General features: G+C 46.5%; 2 protein-coding genes across 3 annotated transcripts in view; both read left to right on the forward strand.

Annotated features, from left to right (window-relative positions):
* LOC135818589 (uncharacterized) overlaps positions 1-23,422 on the forward strand; it is a 199,164-nt gene that overhangs the window by 60,569 nt on the left and 115,173 nt on the right. The window lies entirely within an intron of this gene.
* LOC135816759 (uncharacterized) lies at positions 7,032-12,083 on the forward strand. 2 transcript variants are annotated; one of them, XR_010553494.1, is made up of 3 exons: positions 7,032-7,705; positions 8,535-9,470; positions 10,306-10,484. XR_010553494.1 is itself a non-coding variant. In XM_065329863.1 (3 exons), exons 1-3 carry the CDS (start codon positions 7,696-7,698, stop codon positions 11,010-11,012), a joined length of 603 nt encoding a protein of 200 aa, XP_065185935.1. In that variant the 5' UTR covers positions 7,032-7,695; the 3' UTR covers positions 11,013-12,083. The 2 variants fall into 2 exon arrangements, 1 of the variants encoding a protein (XP_065185935.1); XM_065329863.1 differs by lacking the exon at positions 10,306-10,484 and adding an exon at positions 10,669-12,083 and having other exon boundaries at positions 8,535-8,783.

The following is a 23,422-nucleotide window of genomic DNA, read 5'->3' on the forward strand; positions in this document are numbered from 1 at the left end:
ATGTGCAGATCCTTTGTTTGAAAGACGTTCCTGCTCCATTTTTCTTGCTTTCTTCAGATACTAATTTCAGTGCGACGGCCGGCCGTGTGCAAGTACTGCTGGTACTATGGTCTGACCCTAACTGTCAACATTGCTAGCCAAGAACTGACGTGCAGTGAATGAAGCCTGATTGTCAATTCTTGTAAGTTTCAGTCCTGGATCAACAGTTGCTGAACCACAGCACAAACACACAACACAGGCACGGTTAGCAAGCACACCATTCCACTGATCACCAACTAGCGATTACCTTAGCCATCCTCTATGACAGTGAGTTTGTGAACTGTGTGGCATGCTTGCCAGCTAAGTTCATGAGTCAAACAGTTTGCTTGAGATCGAGACTGTAGATGTGTTCAGGCGGTAACTAGATGCTAGTTTAGACCAGAGACAGTTGTTGAAGGGGAAAGGATGTGTTGTACTGCAAGACCGGAGACAATTGGTTGGTATGGCAATACAGAATTTTCCCTTAAAGGATTAGGTACTGAAGTATTTTTACAGTGCTATGCAAGATAAAAAGTTTGAACTCTTATCAAGCTGTGCAGGACTTGAAATTGATTCTACAGACTCAGTTCCTACCAGTGGTGTACCCAGGGGGGGGGGGGGGGGGTGCTTTGGGTGCTTAAAGGGGAAGTTAAGGCAAAAATTAAAATGTCACCAGTTGTAGTCTTCGGGGTGCTGAGTCGAATGGTCTTGGTCCGAGAAAGCTGCGACGCTCCCTTCCTACTTGAATCCCAATCGAACTCGCGCACTTCCACCGAAACTGGGTGACTGCGCCCTACTAGATGGGGATTTGTATGCAAAATGTCACTAAAAGCGCCATTTCGTTCTTATAAAAGCACGGATGACCGCGATTGGCCCATATGTTGTAGTCTTTTGGACGCTGAGTCGACTGGTTTTGGTCCGAAAAGGCTGCAATGCAGCGTTCCTCCTTTATTCCCAATCGAACATGGTTGAACAAGCGGTCACGTGCTCCTGGGTGCCCAAATCACCTGGTCACCACGCCAGCAGGCGACAACTTTCACACCAAGGTTCAACTCGAGTTCAACTCGAGTGACAGGACTGCACCAAAAAAAGGTCAAACAGGCTAGTAAGTTGTACCCTGCAGGCACGGTGACCAGGGGACTGGTGTGGCTTTTAGTGACATTTTGCATACAAATCCCCATCTAGTAGGACGCAGTCACCCAGTTTCGGTGGAAGTCCGCGAGTTCGATTGGGATTCAAGTAGGAAGGGAGCGTCTCAGCTTCCTCGGACCACGACCATTCGACTCAGCACCCCGAAGACTACAACTGGTGAAATTTTAATTTTTGCCTTAACTTCCCCTTTAAGCACCCCCTCAAAATGTTCGACATAGGCCAACGTTCATGATGTACCCACAGGGGCATATGAACAGGTCCGGCAGGTCCGGCATCCGCCGATGTTTCGCCAAAAAAAGAAAGAAAAAGGCAACAAGCTCGTTTTCAACCATGCGGAGGGTCAAGTCCAACACAGTACAACCGGCCAGGAAAGGCTCAAACACATGACTCCTGATGTTCCTGAATGTCCACAAGAAACTGCTGGACGTCTAGTGCCTGAAGAGTGAATTTGAATGTGGAAGTGAGCATCAGCTCTCCCAATTCAGACAGTTTTAAAACCTCAAGTCTTTCATGATACCACAGTATTTGTTCATATCAATACTTTTACAAGTATAATCACCCTCTTCATTCAGTAGAGACAGAGTCGAGTGAGCTGTATTCCCGGTGCCAATAGGCGGTCTCACCACCCCTGTATGGCAACTTCCCCATGCCTAACCTCCAAGACAAAGTAAATACTGTTGTAGTCATACTGGGCGGAGTTAAAAATTAAAAAATTGCGACCTGTATGAGCTAAAAATCCGCCGGACCATTGGAAATCTGCTTCCTACGCCCCTGGCCCATGCCCCTAAAAGTATCATAACTTTGCCACCGTTAGTCTGATTTTTTTGCCTTCCATTCGCTGTCACTAGTTGATCATAGTTAACCGTGTTACATGTACTTAAATGTGCCAGGACGGAGGGCTATCCATATCGTCAGGGCCTCGACTTGTTCTATTCCGATTTTCCGGAAACACTCCGATCAGTTGTTTCGACAAACTGACCGAAACGATTGTTCACGAAAGTGTACTAATTTGTTGTTTCGGGCACTTGAAATCCTAAAAATGTTACGGCTTCGAAAAGGGTCGCTGCCCCCTCGACTCCCTGCCATTGAACACCTCAGACACAGCTTCTGATTTCTGCCAACAGAAAAGTGTCAGCCCTCTGCTAGTATCGTGTTTAGGGGGGGGGGACGCGGCGGCTGGAATGTATTGTATGGTTCGAAAGCCTACGGGACTGGCCCTCGCCGCGATGGTTTGCGAATTTCGGCATCTTGCCCTGTTCCCGGCCCCGCAATCCTCGCATAGCTTGCCAGCTTCTGGGCAACAGCAGTTTTTTCCACACTTGGAATTGCCAGTGCACTGGCAACACTGGCTGTCAGGGACGCCAGTCGCGGGGTTGCCCTTTGCGGGCATCGCTGTGGAGAGAGCTGTCATGTCTCTTCTCTACTTATGCGAAGTTCGCGAAACGCGGGGAACTCACGAGTCAAGTTCGAATGCATAATTCGAAGTACGAAAAGTGCGCCCGCTGGATAATTCGAACTCACTCTTCTTACAGAAAAGCTGTTCACAGTACAGTGGCTATGTCCTTCGAGCGCTTATTTCGAAGTGAAATGGAGTTGCTCTACTCGTCATTCGAAGTTCATTTTTTCTCCTTCTCTAGCCAAGAGTGACTCAAGAATCGATCCCTGGTCCGCTCCAGGATGGACAACAGCTTTGAAGAACCCCACCTTCTCTTGAAACTTGATTCAAGCCTGTGCAAGACAAAGTGCAAAGATTTGATTGAGGACGACTTCTTCCAGGTGTCTGGTTCCTTTCGCGAATCTCAGTGGCTTGGCGTGCCGTGCCAGCTCATGCGCAGCGATGTTTGGGACTCAACAACAACTAGAAATCGTAAAAATAATTGTCTGCATATGCTCCATTTCCGTTCAGACTTCTTCAGAACGACGCCGTTCTGCTCTCCGACGGGCTTTCATGACGCTGAGAAGTCAGTGCTGTTCTTTTCCGTTGAAATTGTTTCAGCACAGCTGCAGTGACTGACAAATTCTTCACTAAAAGCTTCGTAGAAGATGAAGATAAATGTGCAATGACCTTGTGTCGATCCAGTGTTTTGATTAAATGAACTAGTTCGTTGTACCTGACCACCCATATTTCGTTGAATTTGAGTTTGGAATTAGAGGAAGACTACCTGTAGTACTTAAAAGAGCAGTAGTCAAATTGAAAATGTTTTCATGATATGATCTAGCAAAATTAATGTTCTCTTGGATCTAGCTTGCAGAGGAAGTAAAGTTTGTCCTCCAAAGTGAGGGATATGTTTGGGGTTGCTAAGTGGGTACTTCAAAGCCTCATGGTTGCTCCATCCTACAGAACAGGTCCTCCATTTTCCCTCGACTTGGTACATCATGGTAAATAGCGCACTAAAAATCAAGATATCAACCATCCATGCATCACATGTACATGAATGGTCCTTTATTGGGTTCTTTGGGAAAGGGTTGGAGCAGTCCCCTCATTGCGGATCCTGCATACGCCCCTGTCTACTACTATACACTGTGTGTAAGTTGATAACCTGTATCAGTATAGTAGAGTGTTAAGTAAAGACACATGTAAAGCCATTACAGTGTAGTAAGGGACTAAGAATGAGCATAGGCTCATCCATGATTCATGATACATTCTCTTCTGAATATTATCAGTACTTTAAAACCTGCCTTCTATTCTCTCTTTCCTTCTTTCAGACACCACAACAAACGTGTGCACCTTACACACTGTACCGGCAGATGTAAAGGTTTCGACAGCGTAGCAAGGAAGGAACTGATCACTGCAGTGAATGAGGCATTGTCAACTCTTGTATGTTGGAGTGACCTGGATCACTAGCCAAGCTGAGTTTCTGGTAATCACATAATCCAGCCGTTCAACGCCTAGCAGCTGCTTTCATCTCCCGATGATAGCGGTGAGTTGTATTGCAGAGCCATGATTACCATTGCTAGCTTCTGTATTCCTGGGAACTTGTGCCGGATAGTGTTGGGTCTGTTGCCAACGGGCTCGGCTGTTGAAGGTGTAATGTTGTACCTACCACCTTTGTTGGTTTCAGGGTTCATACACCTTCTATTTGAAGTATACCTGTTAACCATGGACTACTTCTGGCTAGATATACTCTTGTGTAATCATGGTGCTAGTGAAGCTTGTATCAGATCCACTTTGATTTAGCCACCCACACTAGTAGCAAGTATTCCCTTCACTGAGGGCAGGGGTAACTGCAGTTGGATCCCGGGACGGATACCCTGATGCCGTCAATCCTTTTTCTGCACCTTGTCCTCACCCACTTACTGAGGTGTGGTGAGCCCATAAGTGGGATCGTTTTCAAGTCCACCCAGAGTTTTGGGGATTTCAGGGGGCGTCGGCCGTTGGGCGGTTCAATAGCCAATTGAGTCATCTTTCCAAGATTCCTTTTGAGTCTCTCTCCCCTCTCCCGGGGAGACCCACGTGACCCAGTTTTGGCAGTGAGCAACAAGTACAAGTGTGTGTGTGTGTGTGTGTGTGTGTCCCATATGGTGCAGTGGTATGTGCAGTCGATTTCCAATCGAGAGGTTGCGGGTTCAATTCCCGACGATTATGGTCACACACGTCTTTCTTCTCTTTCTCGGACTCTTCCTGACTTTTCTTTCATTCTCCTGGGTGGTTACCAACAGCCAGTGTATGCCGGAGTATGTGGTGTGGAGTGTGTAGAAAAAAACCAAGAAAAAAAGAAAAGAAAAAATGGAAAACGAAAAATAGGGATTCACTGGCCAGAAAAAGTCACTTCAATCAGCTGTGTGGTGGATACCAGGCTAAAAATAGTGGCGGTCAATTCATCAGTCTTGCAAGCTGTTGAATGGTGTAATCCCAGCACAAGTTGCTATGTCTAACATAGCTGTTCGCTATCATCGCTTCCGCAATGGGCAGGTCTGAGGTGTGTGTGTCCCCCATATGGTGCAGTGGTATGTGCAGTCGATTTCCAATCGAGAGGTTGCCGGTTCAATTCCCGACGATTATGGTCGCACACGTCTTTCTTCTCTTTCTCATTCTCCTAGCTCTTCTTTCATCCTCCTGGGTGGTTACCAACAGCCAGTGTATGCCGGAGTATGTGGTGTGGCGTGTGTGTGTAAAAAAATAATAATAATAATGAAAAATAGGGATTCGCTGGCCAGAAAAAAGCCACTTAACCCTCACACCACAGAAAAGATGAGCCAGTGGGCTGCCGCAAGCTTATATTGAACGTGAGCACGACATGGTTATTGTGATCATGATGACGTATAACATAGTTCGGGTGAAATGATCGTACTGGGTCGTCAAAGGCCGCCCATCTGAAACATAGTATGATAGGAACAAATATCGGCGTCGATCGGCTATGAAAGAGCGTTTGAAAGATGACCCATGGGGTCATGTAACAATCATACAGGCTGGGTGTACCAGTACATTGCTATGGCAACTGCATGACCACTAAGTACTCGGTAGTACCCACAACTAGATTTTAAAAATGTATTGTCTGCGGCAGCCGATGGATGTGCACCATGCGGATTTCGTGCCCATCGGCCGAGCCCGTGTCTCCCCTCCGTCCGCTAGGTGTGGGAGGGTGGGAACAAAATTGCGTGGCGAGCTCTCACAGCAAAACAGACAACTGGCAAAAATTAGACCAGCCAGCAGTAGAAGAGCCGTCTACGGATGCATCCGCCAGACGAAGGGTGGCTCGTGCGGGATGTCTTACGCGAGTGCGACTCGAATGCGGAACTCCGCAAGAGTGTGTGCTTGCGCAAGTCGGCTGCGGCGGCACGGCGGAGTGTGTAAGGTCACCTAAAGTCATCTAGCGGGAATATTCCCGTGCGGGGGCGCGGCCCGTGGCGTGCTGGTTAACTACGGTTTGCGCAACGCTAACCAACATTTCAATCAGCTGTGTGGTGGATACCAGGCTAAAAATTAGTGGCGGTCAATTATAGTGCGTTTCAAAAGTATAGACCTCTAGACTTTTTCGAATAATTCAAATTTGGTTTGAGCTTTTTGAGAAATTTCTTCAGAATATTGCTCAGGCAGCTCACGCAATTTTTCTCATGTGAATTTCTAAGCGATTGGATAACAGACGCCCAATTTCGGAAAATTTTATGCACAAAGTGATCACAGATTTTATGTGGTATTGATGCTGGCCTAACGGTTTTTTGAAACCAGAGGTCTGGACTTTTGAAACACACTAAAGTGGCGGTCATTTCATCAGTCTTTCAAGCTGTTGAATGGTGTAATCCCAGCACAAGTTGCTATGTCCAACAATGTTACATAGCTGTTCGCTATCGTCGCTTCCGCGATGGGCATGTCTGAGGTGAGGTGTGTGTGTGTGTGTGTGTGTGTGTGTGTGTGTGTGTGTGTGTGTGTGTGTGTGTGTGTGTGTGTGTGTGTGTGTGTGTGTGTGTGTGTGTGTGTGTGTGTGTGTGTGTGTGTGTGTGTGTGTGTGTGTGTGTGTGTGTGTGTGTGTGTGTGTGTGTGTGTGTGTGTGTGTGTGTGTGTGTGTGTGTGTGTGTGTGTGTGTGTGTGTGTGTGTGTGTGTGTGTGTGTGTGTGTGTGTGTGTGTGTGTGTGTGTGTGTGTGTGTGTGTGTGTGTGTGTGTGTGTGTGTGTGTGTGTGTGTGTGTGTGTGTGTGTGTGTGTGTGTGTGTGTGTGTGTGTGTGTGTGTGTGTGTGTGTGTGTGTGTGTGTGTGTGTGTGTGTGTGTGTGTGTGTGTGTGTGTGTGTGTGTGTGTGTGTGTGTGTGTGTGTGTGTGTGTGTGTGTGTGTGTGTGTGTGTGTGTGTGTGTGTGTGTGTGTGTGTGTGTGTGTGTGTGTGTGTGTGTGTGTGTGTGTGTGTGTGTGTGTGTGTGTGTGTGTGTGTGTGTGTGTGTGTGTGTGTGTGTGTGTGTGTGTGTGTGTGTGTGTGTGTGTGTGTGTGTGTGTGTGTGTGTGTGTGTGTGTGTGTGTGTGTGTGTGTGTGTGTGTGTGTGTGTGTGTGTGTGTGTGTGTGTGTGTGTGTGATTTCCAATCGAGAGGTTGCGGGTTCGATTCCGGACGATTATGGTCGCACACGTCTTTCTTCTCTTTCTCAGACTCCTCCCGTCTTTCATTCTCCTGGGTGGTTACCAACAGCCAGTTCATGCCGGAGTATGTGGTGTGATGTGTGTGCAGAAAAATATGAAAAAGACCAAACGTAGGGAGTCACTGGCCAGAAAAAGCCACTTCATAGCTGTGTGGTGTAGACCAGGCTGAATAGTGGCGGTCAATTCTTCAGCCTTGCAAGCTGTTGAATGGTGCAATTCCAGCACAAGTTGCTATGGCTTCTGCTGTGGCACTGCCATCATCGCCTCCTGCGATGGGCGTCAAAAGCTCAAAGGTTAAAGGATAGTGTGTGTCTGTGTGTGTGTGTGTGTGTGTGTGTGTATGTGTGTCTGTGTCTGTGTCTGTGTGTATGCAGTAAAATACACAGACCATGACTGCAGTGAAGAGTGTATGAACCGTGCTACAATAACCAGTTTATCATCGTCCTGAAAGTACTTCAAAATGTCTAACAGTAAGTCAGACCAGCAGTCCACCATAATTGAATGTGCAGTATCTTAGCAACAAGCCTTTGGTTACATGTGATTACAAGAGCAAACAAGAAACAAAACTCCTATAGACAACAGACTTGCTATAGAAAGTAGATGCCTTGTAGAGAACTAGGGATGAAACGATCATCCATTTCTTCTTATCGAGTACCGTTTATTATTAACGATCGAGTTATCATAAAACGAGTATGCTGAATTTGTATGACAAATATATTTTACTGGTCTCCGGGGAATATGTGCATGACACACCGGATCCCAAAAGTGCGAAGGTGCCTAGAAAAAGGCGTGAATTTTGTCACCTTGGATGACGCGTGCTGGAGTTGACTATGCAGACAGTGCGACTTAGCTAGTACTATGCACATGTACACTGCACATGTACAAGTCGTGCATACTGGATAACAGCATAACGAGTAGCGATCACAGAGATAACGAGTAAGTTCCGAGTAATCGGCATAATCGTTTCAGCCCTATAGAGAACCAAACCCATTATGGAATGTTTGTTGCTTACAACCTTTGAGCCGCTGTTTTCCTGCCGACTTGACTTGTCATTTGACTGATCGTGACTGCCATCACGCAGAGCCGCCCGTATACAAGAAATCCATCAATTGGTTCACTTTGCAAACCTTGGATGCAGGAGGCTACATGATGTTGATATGTCCAAACATGACCCAGTTGTCATGGTGATTGGTTGTCCAGGATACTGTCCCAAAATTACTAATGATTATCTGTCAATGGGGTTTTGATAAGTCAGACATTCCTGTATATTTGGTTTGTGTCTCTTCGTATTCTCACCAGGTGTCGACGACGTCAAGCCCAGGAGAGGAAGACCGCCCCAACAGAAGGCACTCGCAACAGCCCTGTCAAAGCCGGCTATCGCCGTTTCAACCAGCGTACAGCGTGTCAACTCCAGGAAAATAGCGCCCAAGAAGGTGCAGGCAACAACAAGCACTCGTCGTAGTACTCAGCAACTACGACAGCGTCAAGTTGCAAGGACACCGACCAGGAGCTCAGCTGATCAGATAGCGCTGACAAACACTATCTCGAGTAAGTGTGATCCCAACCAGCGTGATTCACACAACCCATCAGCTGAGATAAATCATAGTGCAATAACAACACATTTTATCATGTCCCCTGCGTATCTGAATGCCATACATAAGAATGTTCCGGAGCACTTTAAGATTCACTTGCGGACGTGCAACAATTGCCACCTAGATGTGCTAGAGGCTGTTTACATTGCCAAGCTACAGCTTGAGCTTTGTAGACAGAAGGAGTTTGTTAGGAACAGCGGTGGATCCAGCGATCTTTACAGGGGGGAATTCCAGTGTAGTCAAAACTGAATAGCTGACACATATACATGGGCATGCATATGGTTGCCAGTAGTAGATTTAAACATTTTAGGGGGTTCCCCAGAACCTCTGGAACCCCTCCTGGATCCACCCCTGAGAAAGCTAGTGCTATTTTGACTTCCCACTTCCCAACTCACACCATTCTAATTACAATAACTTTAAGTACAAAGTAGAGGCGATGGTTCGATACCGGAACGGCTTGACAGCCAAATTTGTATAGACCCAAACCGATCATCAGCGTTGATTGTTCACTCGAAATATGTTTGTGGAAGGAAACTGGCATGTTGAAGTTTGCTCTGAGGCCAGAGTCAATCGAACTGAGCCACTCCTTTGTGTTGACCCACTGCCTCCAAGTTGCCCAATTTTTCGCTTCAAATCAGAGGTGGCTCCAAACCGGAAAGGCTAGAGTGCACGTCAAATTCACTCTGAGTTCTGAAATTAGGTAATTGCTATCGCTTCACTATGGCCAGTACAGAGTAACAATAAGGCTTGTGTGTGCTTCCATTAGTTTTGATTGGTATGCGGTGCTTTATTGGCGAGACTGAGGCGAGCTGCTGTTTACCTGCGACAAGAAGTTGATTTTTCGAAAGTCGTAAAACTCAAGTCGCAGTACGAAGCAACATGTCAAAAACTCACCTGCTTGGTATGGTGCTTCTGGTCATCGCAGAGCCATACAATTTTGGCTCGGAGTAAAACACATCGTAGTCTCACTGTGATATATGTTTTCTAATCAAAATACCAAAAGAGAAAGTGAATATTGAGTCCGGTCCAGTTTGCAACCCATGTCCTATTTGAAACCGTCGCCTCTACCAGAAACGGGTGTAAAAAATATTCAGCATGCAATGCATACATCTCACTGGTGTAAAAAATATTCAGCATGCAATGCATACATCTCACTGGTGTAAAAAATATTCAGCATGCAATGCATACATCTCACTGGTGTAAAAAATATTCAGCATGCTATGCATACATCTCACTGGTGTAAAAAATATTCAGCATGCAATGCATACAATTCACTGGTGTAAAAAATATTCAGCATGCAATGCATACATCTCACTATATCTACTTCAAGTACATACATAGTAAAAATATTAATAATGAAAAATTTCCTGCCAACACTAACTTCACATGGGTCCTGCCCGGAAATATCGATTCTACTTTGATCTGGCCTTACAGAGAACCAAAGCAATTATAGAATGTGTGTTTCTTGCAACCTTGAGCCGGTGCTTTCCTGCCAACTTGACTTGTCATTTGACTAACTTGTGGGGTGCCATCCCGAAGAGTTGCATACAGGAAATCCATCAAATGTTTCACTTTGCAAACCTGCAAGAAAACACCTCTCCCTGTTAAAAGCACAGCTTTACCGGGAGGTCACCCCACATCAGTTTAGCTTGTTTATGCTGAGGAAGGGGGGGGGGGTGCACAAGGCTACATGATGTTGATGTGTCCAAATATGACTCAGTTGTCATGGTGATTGGTTGTCCAGGATACTGTCTCAAAATTACTAATGATTATCTGTCAATACTGTTTCGATTAGTTCGACATTCCTGTATATTTGTTTTGTGTCTTTTCGTATTCTTTAGATGAACCATTTGGTGATCCCAAGTTCATTGCTAATATCTTACCCTGGATCTGTGACATTGATACAACGAGGTTTCGACATGCTGTGCAGGGCAAATGCGTGTTCATAAGTATAACGGAAATTGAGACATTGCTGCGTCTGGAGAAATACGAAGGAAAGGAAAAGCATAATTCTCACATCATCAGTCTTATTCGTCCTGGAGGCACATTTGCTTATAAACTGCTCTGCAATGCAATCCATGACTTGGGTCCACTGTACAATGAAAAGTACCAAGAAATGCTTCTCCTGTTGCCCGTTGACCAGCGACCAACGGCCAAGACATCATCTCATGAGACAGGTAATTGATATGTCCGGAATGGGGATGGTCACAAGAATGGTCTTGGGATGTGGATGTACCACATACAGTGTGATGCAGTAGTTGATATGTCCAGAATGGGGAGGGTTTCAAGAATGGTCTTGGGGGTGTGGGTATACCACTTACAGTCTGAACGTCCCCTATTTAAATTTAAACATTGCCATCAATCAAACTTCTGCTGTCAAGGGAAATTTTAGTTTTGTACCTTACCGGCAGAATTAAACTCATTACACCAAAGTATAGTCTACAGTACATTCAGAAAAAGATGATATCCTAGCTTTTGGCCAGAAATGGGTCAAATTTTGAGTTTTTTCTCAATTTTTTTGCAATCCCCCATGGAATCCTCTTCCAATTGTGTTTTTGAAGTCTATTTCTCCAAAAATCAAGCCATAACAAGAATAGGATTTCGGCCGGGTTTTGCCCCCAAAGCACTGAATTGGGGAAAAACCATGAAAATCCAACCCGTGCACTCCACTTGCAGAACAGTGCATTTGAGGTTCAAACCCCAGTTGAGGTACCTTTTTTGGACCCTTTTCAAGTTTCGAATCTCGCGTCACTGGCGAAATCACCAAGCACGAGTGCTCTCCGGGGCCAGCGCTCATCTTTTTCTGAATGGACTGTAGCTAAAAGCGAACTGTACCCCTCTTGCGGCCGCGATACACAACAGAAGGCCAGCTGTGTAGTAGGAGAGAATACTTTGTTCTTTCTCTAAGGAGACGTCTGGGCAACTGACGTATGACAACTGACAATTGAATATTATCCAGGAAAGTGATGCACTCATCAGGGCAAAAGTGGTGCGCTTATCAGCACAAAATGTGCACGGGTAAGCGATACAATGCTGTCCCAATGGGGACCAGTGCGAGAAGTGTGTACAGAGCGGGTGACTATAAAGCCTAGTTCACGTTCGACGGGGCACGACGGGACGTGACGTAAGGATCGACGGGAAGCGACGGGACAGTCTGACGGCGTCCAATGTGAACACCAGGAACGGGAACGCAGCCGTACTGCCGTACAGATCGGGAAGCAACGGGAAGAGTTGGATCGATCCAACTTTTCATACCGTAGACGGGCGTAGCATTTCGAACACTGTGCTTCCCATGATAACTCGCAGAATGGCTAACACGACTTGAGTTGAATTTTTGCAAGATACGGTCTGGTGTCACTTATGGTATTTTGGGATAGTTCAGGAGCATGACAGACGAACTGTTTTATCATTCCCTGGAGCTATAATTTGAATGGCACGCCTTTCGATGCTACTTTTTTGGTGTTCATGAAATACTGGTATTGTGAACTTGATTCCGCTTCATTCAAGGAGAATTAATTGAAAAGAAATACCGAAAATAAGAAAATAGGTCCAAAGGTCACCCTGTCATGGGCCGTGCCTTATGACTGGCGTCATTCGCTGCTGAACGACAAAACGACTGCAGCATGTCGTGTCGTACGAATCGTACAAGATTTTACAGTTCATCCCAGCCTTCCCGACAGGAGTTACGTCCCGTACCGTCAGCGTTCCGTCGAATGTGAACTAGGCTTTATGCATGTGAGTACACACCTGTTGCAAAAGCGCAGCAGCGTGTACCACGATTCAGCAGCATGTACCACTATTCAGCAGCGTGTACCACGATTCAGCAGCGTGTACCACGATTCAGCAGCGTGGACCACGATTCAGCAGCGTGTACCACGATTCAGCAGCATGTACAACTCTATCCCCCACCGAAAAAAGACATGCTCTCCTGAGGATGAAAGCAAAACAAATTAAGCCCAAAAAATTGAAGAAGACAGATCGGAGAAGAGAGAAAGATGAAAGAAATGAGATTGTGAATGAGCATAAAAATGCGAGAATAAAACACAACATGTATGACCACAATTGTTGGACACGTGACTAGTAGGCGCACGCTGGACTCCGCGATGGGGTTACGAAAACTCACAGAGAGACAAAGACGCACACAGAAAGAAACACGGACTAACAAGAACATCTCAACCATCGCCAAAAATCAGAAAAGAAAACCACACGAAGGAATGGAAGAACAGCAAGGAAGAACACATCGACTGAAACAGGAGCAAATAATCATTGAGGACACCAGAAACCACTCAAACAAATCGGTTACCAATACGCATAAAAGATACTAAAGAAAAAATCCCACAGCGCTACCCTGAATAGCCCCAGTCATCCACCCTGACAACCACAGGGATAACACCATAATAACACGGGAAACATTTAGTACATCCGCTTGCAAAGCAAAAAACCAAAACCGTCAGGCACTTATTGTGACGCACATGTGACAACCAGCAACAACCAGAACCCACAACACCCGCAAGGCAAACCGATTCAAATAAGAGCATGATCCCTCCAGCCCACCAGGCAGACCGTGGTTCACCAAGATCGGACGCTCGCCCACCCATGTGAACTGAAGAGACCCACATGCCGAAACACAATACAAAAATTAATAAGACGCTCACGAAAAAATTTCAACCTGGATCTATAACTAGAATCCTAGATACATTTTCGCACCTCCCACCAAACCAGAATCTAGCAGCTTTGCTACATTTTCGGCAGTGCATGTCCGAGCACGACAATGCTCCACACAGAACATGGAAAACAGTTTTTAAAGAAAACCCTGCCCTGTTTATTGTGTTGGACATTGTGAAATGCAGCTGTGGAGTATCGACCAGTCATACTGGCAAACTTTGAAATTATTTTACAACAAAGCTGTACACAGCGTCAATGGAGATTACTCACATATTTGTTTCTTTTGTTGACGCCTTTCAGTTCAGTTTTTATGTACGTGTGTATGTAAAGAGTACAATCAGTGGTTCACACAGACACACACACAGACACACACACACACACACACACACACACACACACACAGAGGCACACACATACACACAGAGGCACACACACACACACACACACACACACACACACACACACACACACACATACACCTTGGACCTTGGACGCGCTGCCATATTCTGGCTATGCGGACCCCATGGGGGGTTGAGCAGGTTCGGAACAGTAGGGGCGATGACGGGATAGGTCCTGTGGTCTACTGAAACGCCGACGGCAATTGCAAACGATACAGAAGGAGCTACGGTCTGTGTTGGTTGCTCTGGCCGAGCCACGGCTGCACTTGTGACATTTCATGCCTTGGCGCGATAGCACACAGTGGTTGCAGCGGGCGCAATGGAAGCTGCAGCGTTCGCAGGACATATTGTTTGTAACCGGTGACTCAAGTGTGTCAGAAAATGCCTCTGCTGGTGATGTTGCACACATACACACACACACACACACACTCGCACACACAGACACACACACACACACACACACACACACACACACACACACACACACACACTATCTACATTTAGGAATATACTTGTCAACATATCATCACAGTACATCTGTACAATGATATACCATCAAACAATTAGTTCTTTTTCCTCTTTCCTGTCCTGTGTTTCACCACAGTTGATGTTGCTACTATGCGTGCAGGCAGCAACACAGCTAACGATGGCACAGTGACATGTAATATACTGTTAGTGAATGATGATGGAGCAGACAATGGTGGGCACATTCAACGTCTTAAACAACATCTACACAGAGTGAATACACATCTGTGCAAGACCACCGCTGATCATTCAGATCTAACTTGCTTGTCCGGCGATGTCAAGGATTGCTTCGTGCCCATGCAGGCTCTGACGGAGAAAGATGCTCTGCAGCTGACGTATCGTGCGCAACAAGCTGCAACTCGCCGTGTCACTGGAAGACAGCCAATATCTGACCGTACACCAGGCGTTGCTATCCAAGGAGCTAGACAAGATAAGAGTGACAAAGTGGAAGGAGGAAGGCAGTTTGTTCTGTCCAGCGCTAAGCAGCTCTTGTCTGATCCCCATTATTATGAAGGTGTAACTAGCGCTGGCAAAAGTGGTGCTGGTGTTGGTGGTGGTGATGACACAGTTGACGAAGACATTCTGGAAAGTTGCATCGTAATTGGGAACGCTGGGCAGGGAAAGACAACACTGAGCAAACGAGTCATTGCCGACATCATGGAGACAACGACTGGAAATCTGGCAAAGATTGAATTCATTTTCTACGTGCCATGCCGTGATTTGACACGTACACAGTCGACTGATTGGTTTGTATTTCTTGGTTTGGACAAGTTGGGCATCAGTAAACCGGAGCAATCTACCTTGCTAAGGTACCTTACAGAGCATTCTGACCAGGTATTGATCGTTATTGATGGCATCGACGAACTTGGCAGTGGTGGGTTTGGCAAAGGATCAGCAGCCCAAGCTGTAATATTGAGGAGCAGCAGCAGTAACCATTCACTACTACCTGATGCTATTGTAGTCGCAACTAGCCGACCGTGTGATGAAGCGTATCACCATATCCAGAATTTCCGCTTACGTTTCCGACTTCTCGGCTTCTCGACAGACCAGCTCTTTGCGTACTGCTCACGACAGCTCGGAGAGGAGGTTGCCAAGAAGTGTATTACAGAGCTCTCACAGCCGACCAACTGTCTGCTGAAGGAAGCCATTCGACAATCTCCACTCCTATGTGCTCTGCTCGTTCAGCAATATCCCATCAACAACTCTCTACCCTCCAGTGTGACACTTTTCTACGACCACTACTTACGCTCCTCAGTCGCAAAGCTGGAAAAGCGGCGAGGAAGGAAGTTTGGTCAAGTACGGCTTGCACATGACGTCATCAGTCACTGCAGTGGTGGCCGGCACTTCAGTTGTGGTGATCTTGTCAGTATCCCCGTGGTAATAGAACATCATTTGGAGCGCTATGTGAAGGAGACAAGCAACAATGATGAGGAGTGTGATCACCATGCTGTGGAGCTAGTCAAGGCATTGCACAATCTCTACACGATGTGTCTTGCAACATATCAAAGGGGCATGGCTACGTTTACATCCACGCTGTCAACCCTCCACCAGTCCATTTGTCAAGATCTCGGCTTACTGCTCAACCCTGGTATGCATCCGTCGTTCGTCGGTTCCACTCAGACTGTGTCCTTGACTCACTTGACACTGCAAGAGTGGTGTGCATCGAGATGCATCATTTCTTCTGACTCGTGCGTAGACATCATCCGCAGCTGCATCAACACTGTCGGCACAGACTTGAACACACTTGTCTTCTGGCAATTTGTCTTTGGAGCACTCAAGCCAGACCTTCTACATTCATCTTTGTTGGCTCTGAAGTCTGAAAACAGCATCAGTGATAACTCTTTCAAGAGCAAAAAGAAGATGCTTCTGTTCCTGATGAGATGTTTGATGGAAAGCCACATTTCACTCCAACATAACCGCACTCTGGGAAATCCCAATCAGGACACTGACATAGTCACCCATAGCTGCTATGCTATGTCAGCCAACCTCCTGGCCAGTGATGGAATTGATGTTAGTGGAATCCACCTTGAAGTTGTTGATGTGATGGCTTTACATACTGTTTTGGAGCTTGTAGACCATGTAAAGTCTCTGGATCTCGGCGGTTGTAATCTGTCAAGTGACAGTGTCATTTTGCTGTCTGATCAACTGGATAAATGCGTCAAGGTGACTTTGTTTGGTGCCAATATCACTGCAGCACCATTGGCAAGCATATCAAGCACACTGTCTAGATCAACACGGCGTACCCTCCAGGTTCTTGACATTATCAGCACAAGGTTGACCAGTGGATCTGCAGATGGAGTAGCACTTGCTGGATGTGTAAAACACCCAAGTCTAACGTACCTGGATGCACACGACACTGCACTTGGCAATGATGGTCTGGCAGCATTTGTGAGCAACTTGGCTCCATGTTATAACCTCGAAAAACTATCACTGGCAAGGTGTAGACTGGATAGTGGATGTGGATCTGACCTGGCAACACTGGTCACAAAGTTACCACGCCTTAACACTCTATGGCTGGATGAGAACTCACTCTCCAACAGTGACGTGTCATGTGTACTATCCAGTCTCCATTCTCATGATACCATACAGCATCTCTTCTTTACCAACACCAGACTGACTGATGAGCTAGCCGCTAGTGTGGTTGACTTTCTGCAAGCTCGTCGCGGTCGTGAGCACACTGGGAGTGTCAGCACAACACTACCACCATGCTTGCTTTATCTGACCGGCACTGGTGTAACAATCCGTCTTCTACAGAAAGTGGCTACGTCTAGTCAATGTGGTGGTGACGTAATCGACATTGGCAGCCGCTATGCTACTGGTACTTCAGTACAGACTAAGTCAATTGATCATCTGGTCAGTGTACTTGGTGGTGGCCTACATTGTACGGTTGATGACTCCATGATGTCATCACTTGGTCAGTACCTTGCAACCAACACCGACCTAGACCTACTGGACATATCACAGTGTAACATCACCGATGCTGGAGCAACTGCTCTGGCAACATCTGGCCTTGCAGACAACACAGTGCTGAAATGCCTTCATCTGTACAACAATAGGATACAGCTATCTGGTGTTGTGAGTATACTACAAGCAGTGGCATCACCACAATCACATGTCAGTGCATTGAATCTGGAGAACAACCCAGTGTTTCATGATATACAGCCCAGTCATGCTGATTGCAGACTGCTATGCCAGCTTCTCTCTGGATTCCACCAGCTGCGCTTCATATCATTTAGCCACACGGGCATGAGTGATGAAGTTGGTGCAAGTATCCTACACTCTCTCCATCACCATGCGCGTATTGGATGGATGGATATGGCAAACAATGAGATTGATGATGCCACAGTGCATGCCCTGGTGGATATGATGAAGAAGAACACAAGCTTGAGATTGATCAGCCTAAATAACTGCAAGATCACCGATGATAGCATTCAAGCCATACTGCAGTCACCAGGCATCATGGAGATGGAGGGTGTACACTTGTGCGGGAACCCATGCTCTATGGACAAGCTTCGACCTCCATTGTACAATTCCGTGCTACGGTATAGCACGTCTGCTGTCCTAGAGTTCATCTCGGATTGATTGCAGGAAGACGTTGCAGAACATCAGCATACCATTCCCAGGTATGTGTTCTACAGTAGTAGATGTACAGTGTTGATCAGTGTATGAAATACGGGTACACCTGTTTGTTGATGAATAATGATGATCAGACAGACACTACACTAGTCACCCTAGCCAGACTCTCAATCTACAGATGTGTGTACTTGACCAGTACCATAAAGTCTGGAGCAAACGTCCACCTCAGCTAGTCTATACCAGGGAGTAGTAAAATAACAGTATTTTACTACTTCCTGGTCTGTACCAGGGAGTAGTAAAACGCGATGCACACTATCAATTCTGCGATGCGATGAGCGTCGAGCAAAAGTCTTTTTCGAATCGCACGAAGAGTCTTTGATGCACAATGCACGGCACATCGTTGCAGGGCATGCACAGTCCAAAACTGTACGCGAGCTGTCACGTGCGCCCGCTGTGTAGAAAGTGATGCGCATCGCTCGTCGCTTGTCGCAGAAGTTGAACTAGGCTCAACTTTCCGCGATGAGACCTGCGATGGAGGTGCGATTCAAAATTTTGCAGAAAAACATTTCGATTGCATTGCTCGTCGCGTCGTATAAGTGATATTGTGCATCGCGCTTTAGCCAGTTAGTTGTAGAATGCCAGTAGCGTCGGTCAGTGTTGTGCAATGTTATGGCATGAGCTGATTGTTCAGTAACATGTAGGCTTTGCACAGCAAAGTCTAGTTAGCCCTGGCACACGCGCAATATTGGCATATTGCTGTGAGTGTGTGTCACATGACTGTCCCTGCATGATTTACAAGCTGGCAAAATTGTACGGACATCCTGTTAGTGTTATGGTGTCATATCGGAAGACGTGTCTTCTTCAAGCTCTTGAATTGTCGGGATGTGAAGGAGCGTTCCTTTGCACTTGATTTCTTCATGTGTCAAAATGCAGTTTTAGCTTTTAACCCAGGCCCACGGGTACACACGCAGGTCAGGTCACACGCACACACACACACACACACACACACACACACACACACACACACACACACACACACACACACGCACACACACACACACACACACACACACACACACACACACACACACATTCATTTGCATAAACATAATAGCAGACACTCCTACGTCCCGTCTGTGCGTACAACGACGTACTCACGCACGCACTCACAAGCAATCAACACATAGGTTTGGGGGTTGCCATGACTTCATTTTGATTAAATATATTAAATATAATAGTATGTGATGATAAACCAGTTCCAAGACAGCAAACGATAATATTTGAGTCATATCATCACATTCGGTTGTCAGTAATTCGCACCGCCCACCGGGGGCAGACTCACAAATGGTCAACCATTATATTGTATGTGTGTGGTGTGACGCCTCATGCCAGGCAGTTGTTTGAGTTCTTGGCTACTGAGGGCTAGCCTGCAGCTGCCCACCGTGGGCCGGTGACATGAGCGGCTGGGGAAGTCAACAACCAAGCCACTGAGGGCTAAGTAATCCTGCCCGCTGTGGACCGTTAGCATACTGCCCACCGAGGGCGCACAAATGGCCGACATGGCCAGAAACATGCCCGCTGCAGGTGCATGAACGGCCGCCCAGGCCAACAGCTTACCCATCGAGGGTTAAAGCATACTGCCCAACCGAGGGCACGAGAGAAGCGTATAGCCCGACCGAGGGCGCATGATTGTAGCCTGATCGAGAGTGCATGATTATAGCCCGACCGAGAGCGCGAAGAATCGTATAGCCCGACCGAGGGCGCATGATTATAGCCCGATCCAGAGCGCATGATTATAGCCCGATCCAGAGCGCATGATTATAGCCCGACCGCAAGAATAAGCGTATAGCCCAACCGAGGGCGCACGAACGGCCGCCTAGGCCAGAAACCTGCCTACTGAAGGCTAAAGCATACCGCCCAACCGAGGGTGCACAACGGCCGTCAAGGACAATAGCCTGCCCCCGAGGGCTACAGCAAACTTCCCGCCAAGGGATAAAGCCTAGTACCCACCGAGGGCCAAAGAATGCTGCCCACCGTGGACCGATTATATACTGCCCACCAAGGGCTGAATTATGCTGCCTATTGAGCAAACGAATAGCCACCGAGGCCGACAACCTGCCCGCCAAGGGCAAAGCATACTGCCCGCTAGGGCCGACCTCATACTGCCCAGCGAGGGCAAACGAACGACCACCGACGCCAAGAACTCACACAACTGCCTGGCATGAGGCGTCACACCACACACATACAATATGATGGTGGGCCGTTCGTGCGTCTGCCCCCGGTGGGCAGTGTAAATTACTGACGACCGAATGTGATGATATGACGCTAATATTATCGTTTGCTTTCTTGGAACTGGTCTATCATCACTTTGCTGAAGTAATCAAAATGAAGTCATGGCAACTCCCAACTTATGTGCTGATTGCTTGTGAGTTCGTGCGAGAGTACGTCGTTGTACGCACAGACGGGGCGTTGGAGTGTCTGCAATTATGTTTGTGTACATGAATGTGTGTGTGTGTGTGAGTGTGTGCGTGCGCATGTGCATATGCAGAGGTATGCCCGGAGACCTGGGTGTTTACACGTGGGCCTGGGTTAATGGTGGTGTTAGTGGATATCATAGCGTAACTTGTAGTTCATAATACTCAAAAAATGTAGTTCCTTGGTCATTTTTCTTTTCTATTTTCTATATGCAGGTCATTTCTTTGTGTGTTGAATTTGAATACGAGAATGACCGTACTGCCTACGAACTGCCTGTCTTTCCAGAAGGCCAACATTTTTGTGCGATTTGTGTGCATGTGTATGTGTGTGTGTGCGTATGCGTGTTTGTGCATGCATCTTTGTGTGCATCGTGTGTGTGTGTGTGTGTGTGTGTGTGTGTGTGTGTGTGTATGTGTGTGTGTATAATGTGTTCTTTAAAAACTTTGTATCACTTCCAGCCGTTGCTGAAGGAGTAGGCAAGTACAGAGCTGACGTAATGTTCAAGTTTGATCTACCAACCAACAGTCAATGATTGCACAACTTCCACTGAATGGTATGTGTGTGTGTGTGTGTGTGTGTGTGTGTGTGTGTGTGTGTGTGTGTGTGTGTGTGTGTGTGTGTGTGTATGTGTGTGTAGGCGTGCAGCACACATCACACTGAGTATTGAATTCACTTGAGTAGAATGTAATTTGTGTGTGTACTGTTTTCACAGATTGTATTGTGTAGCATGCATGACTCTGCTGAAGAAACAGTTCAATCATCAGTTTTCTGCTTATTCTAGGATTTACGGATATAATTCCTCACAGTCAAGTATACACACAAGATTACATTATGTTACTGGTAGTGCAACTGCTGATGTTGCAGACAATACTTCTGTTCATACTGTTGCACACTACGTAGCTCTCCGTCACGATTCTTCTGTTGGTTTTGTTGATGTGGTTATTGTCACCAGCAAGTGCTGAGTACACTGTACAATAGTCTTATAGATATGTATATACAGTATAAATATACTGATGGTGTTCACTGCTCTTCTGCTTCTGCTCTGATAGTCGATTGCTGATGTACGTGTTTGTCAATGTTGACACCAATGCCAGCATTTAATGAAATACATTCATTGTTGCTGGTGGTACGCTTGATCAGCTGTAGCCGGCACTCTCCTGCTCCTAATGACTGTGACGAAGAGTTTATCTAGTCTTGGTGTGATGAGACGCGCGGAAACTCCATTGCTCTCAGTCCACACTGCACCGCGGCCATGCTGCATCACCTCATCACACATGATACAGCTGTAATGTATTTCCTTGATCTCAAGCATTCAGTCACGGTCTGCACTGCACCCCGGGCACCATTCCAGAGAGGGCAGTATTACCCCCCAATAGAGTGCACCATTCCAGAGAGGGCAGTATTACCCCCAATAGAGGGCACCATTCCAGAGAGGTCATTATTTTATTACCCCCAGTACACATGGTACATTGCACCATGTAACTTTGCGGATATCTACTGCATGTAGATGATGTCAAACTTACACTGTACTGTTGGGTTAGAAAGAACTGGGGGGTCAGCCTGGTAGTAGCCTAGACCATTCCTATTTTCATGTACTATGGTTTATGCACAGTTGAGTTACTGTCTATACATTGGTATGCTGTGCCAGGGTGAAATTCCAGACTGCATGTCCGTTTTTCACCTAACCCAACCGTTCTTCAGCACACCACAGTGCAGCTGTGTGTACTCTTGATGATGTAACCATGCACTGGTCATGTGACTATAGATATTCAGACAGACCGTACACATGTACACACACGAGTGCAGTGTAGCTGGCTCAAACGTGCAGCGACGTACAAAACAACAGTAAATAGATGGTAGAGTGTTGATTGCTGTTGCAGGCAAGAACAAAAAGGATAGATTCAATAGATTGGAAAGCTTTCAGTATGACAGCAGGCAAGCCGGGGTGACGGGGAAATCACTGTTCACGGTAAAGTCACGACATCTCAATAAAAATGATACGTATACGGCGGCGGAGGCAGCAGGCGATGGAAAGTAACCCGGTACATGATTCACTACGTGTACTATGCTGAAGATGCTGAGAACAAAACCACACAACACACGCCAACCACACCACGATGGTGTGTGCAGAGCAGTAAAACTGAACATGGGAGGGAGATAAAGTGTGTACTGTGTTGCCATGGTACCCACTGCTGCTGCAGCTGTACATACAGATATTAGAGGTATGTAAACAGGAGAATGACGTCATGTCTGCTGCTAGTAATACTATTAGTCTTGTAGTAATGATGAGCTTACTTGCTTACAATAGGTCAGGAATACTAACACATATTCATATGATTACTTCACCATTGCCAGCCACTGGCTATGCAACTCTGTCGTTGTTGCTGTTGTATGGGCAGAGCACAAATACTGGACACTTACATTGATATGCAGAGTATCATCTTTGATCACCCATACAACCACGGCTACATAAGCTACCAGACACTGAGATCACGGGCCGAATGCTTCATGACGTGCATCTTGCCTTGAACCTGTTGCAAAAGTCACATACATAGAACACAATGACATCCACTTGGATTATTGTTTCCACAGGCCAATCACTACAGAACACAGAAATGAAACCGTTGGCTCAACCAAGAAAACACAAAAACCACCAAGGAACTACAAGTTGCGCTATAAAGTCCACTAACACCATCAGTTACAGGGGCATCTGAAGGTATTATAGTGTGGTAAGGTCAGCCATCTGAAGTACAAGTTACTCGTGGTGGAGGGGTGGCTGAGTCGAAATTTTGGAAATTTAGAGTCCAAATCAGTTTATTTTATTGGTTCACGGGGTGGTACCTGGGGGCAAAAAGTGATACGGTCCATAGCGTAATGACCGTAGCGTGTCCCCAGGCAACACCCCTATGTCACATGACAATCAACTCATGCGATAACATTGCACGGCACTGATCGA

The sequence above is a fragment of the Sycon ciliatum genome, chromosome 5 (genome assembly GCF_964019385.1).
Source record: "Sycon ciliatum chromosome 5, ocSycCili1.1, whole genome shotgun sequence".
Lineage (NCBI taxonomy): Eukaryota > Metazoa > Porifera > Calcarea > Leucosolenida > Sycettidae > Sycon > Sycon ciliatum.

What these genes read in the sequence shown, in the direction of transcription:
- LOC135816759 (XM_065329863.1), top strand. An exon ending in GCTGACAAACACTATCTCGA is followed by an intron (nt 8,784 to 10,668) that starts GTAAGTGTGATC and finishes CGTATTCTTTAG; the next exon opens with ATGAACCATTTGGTGATCCC.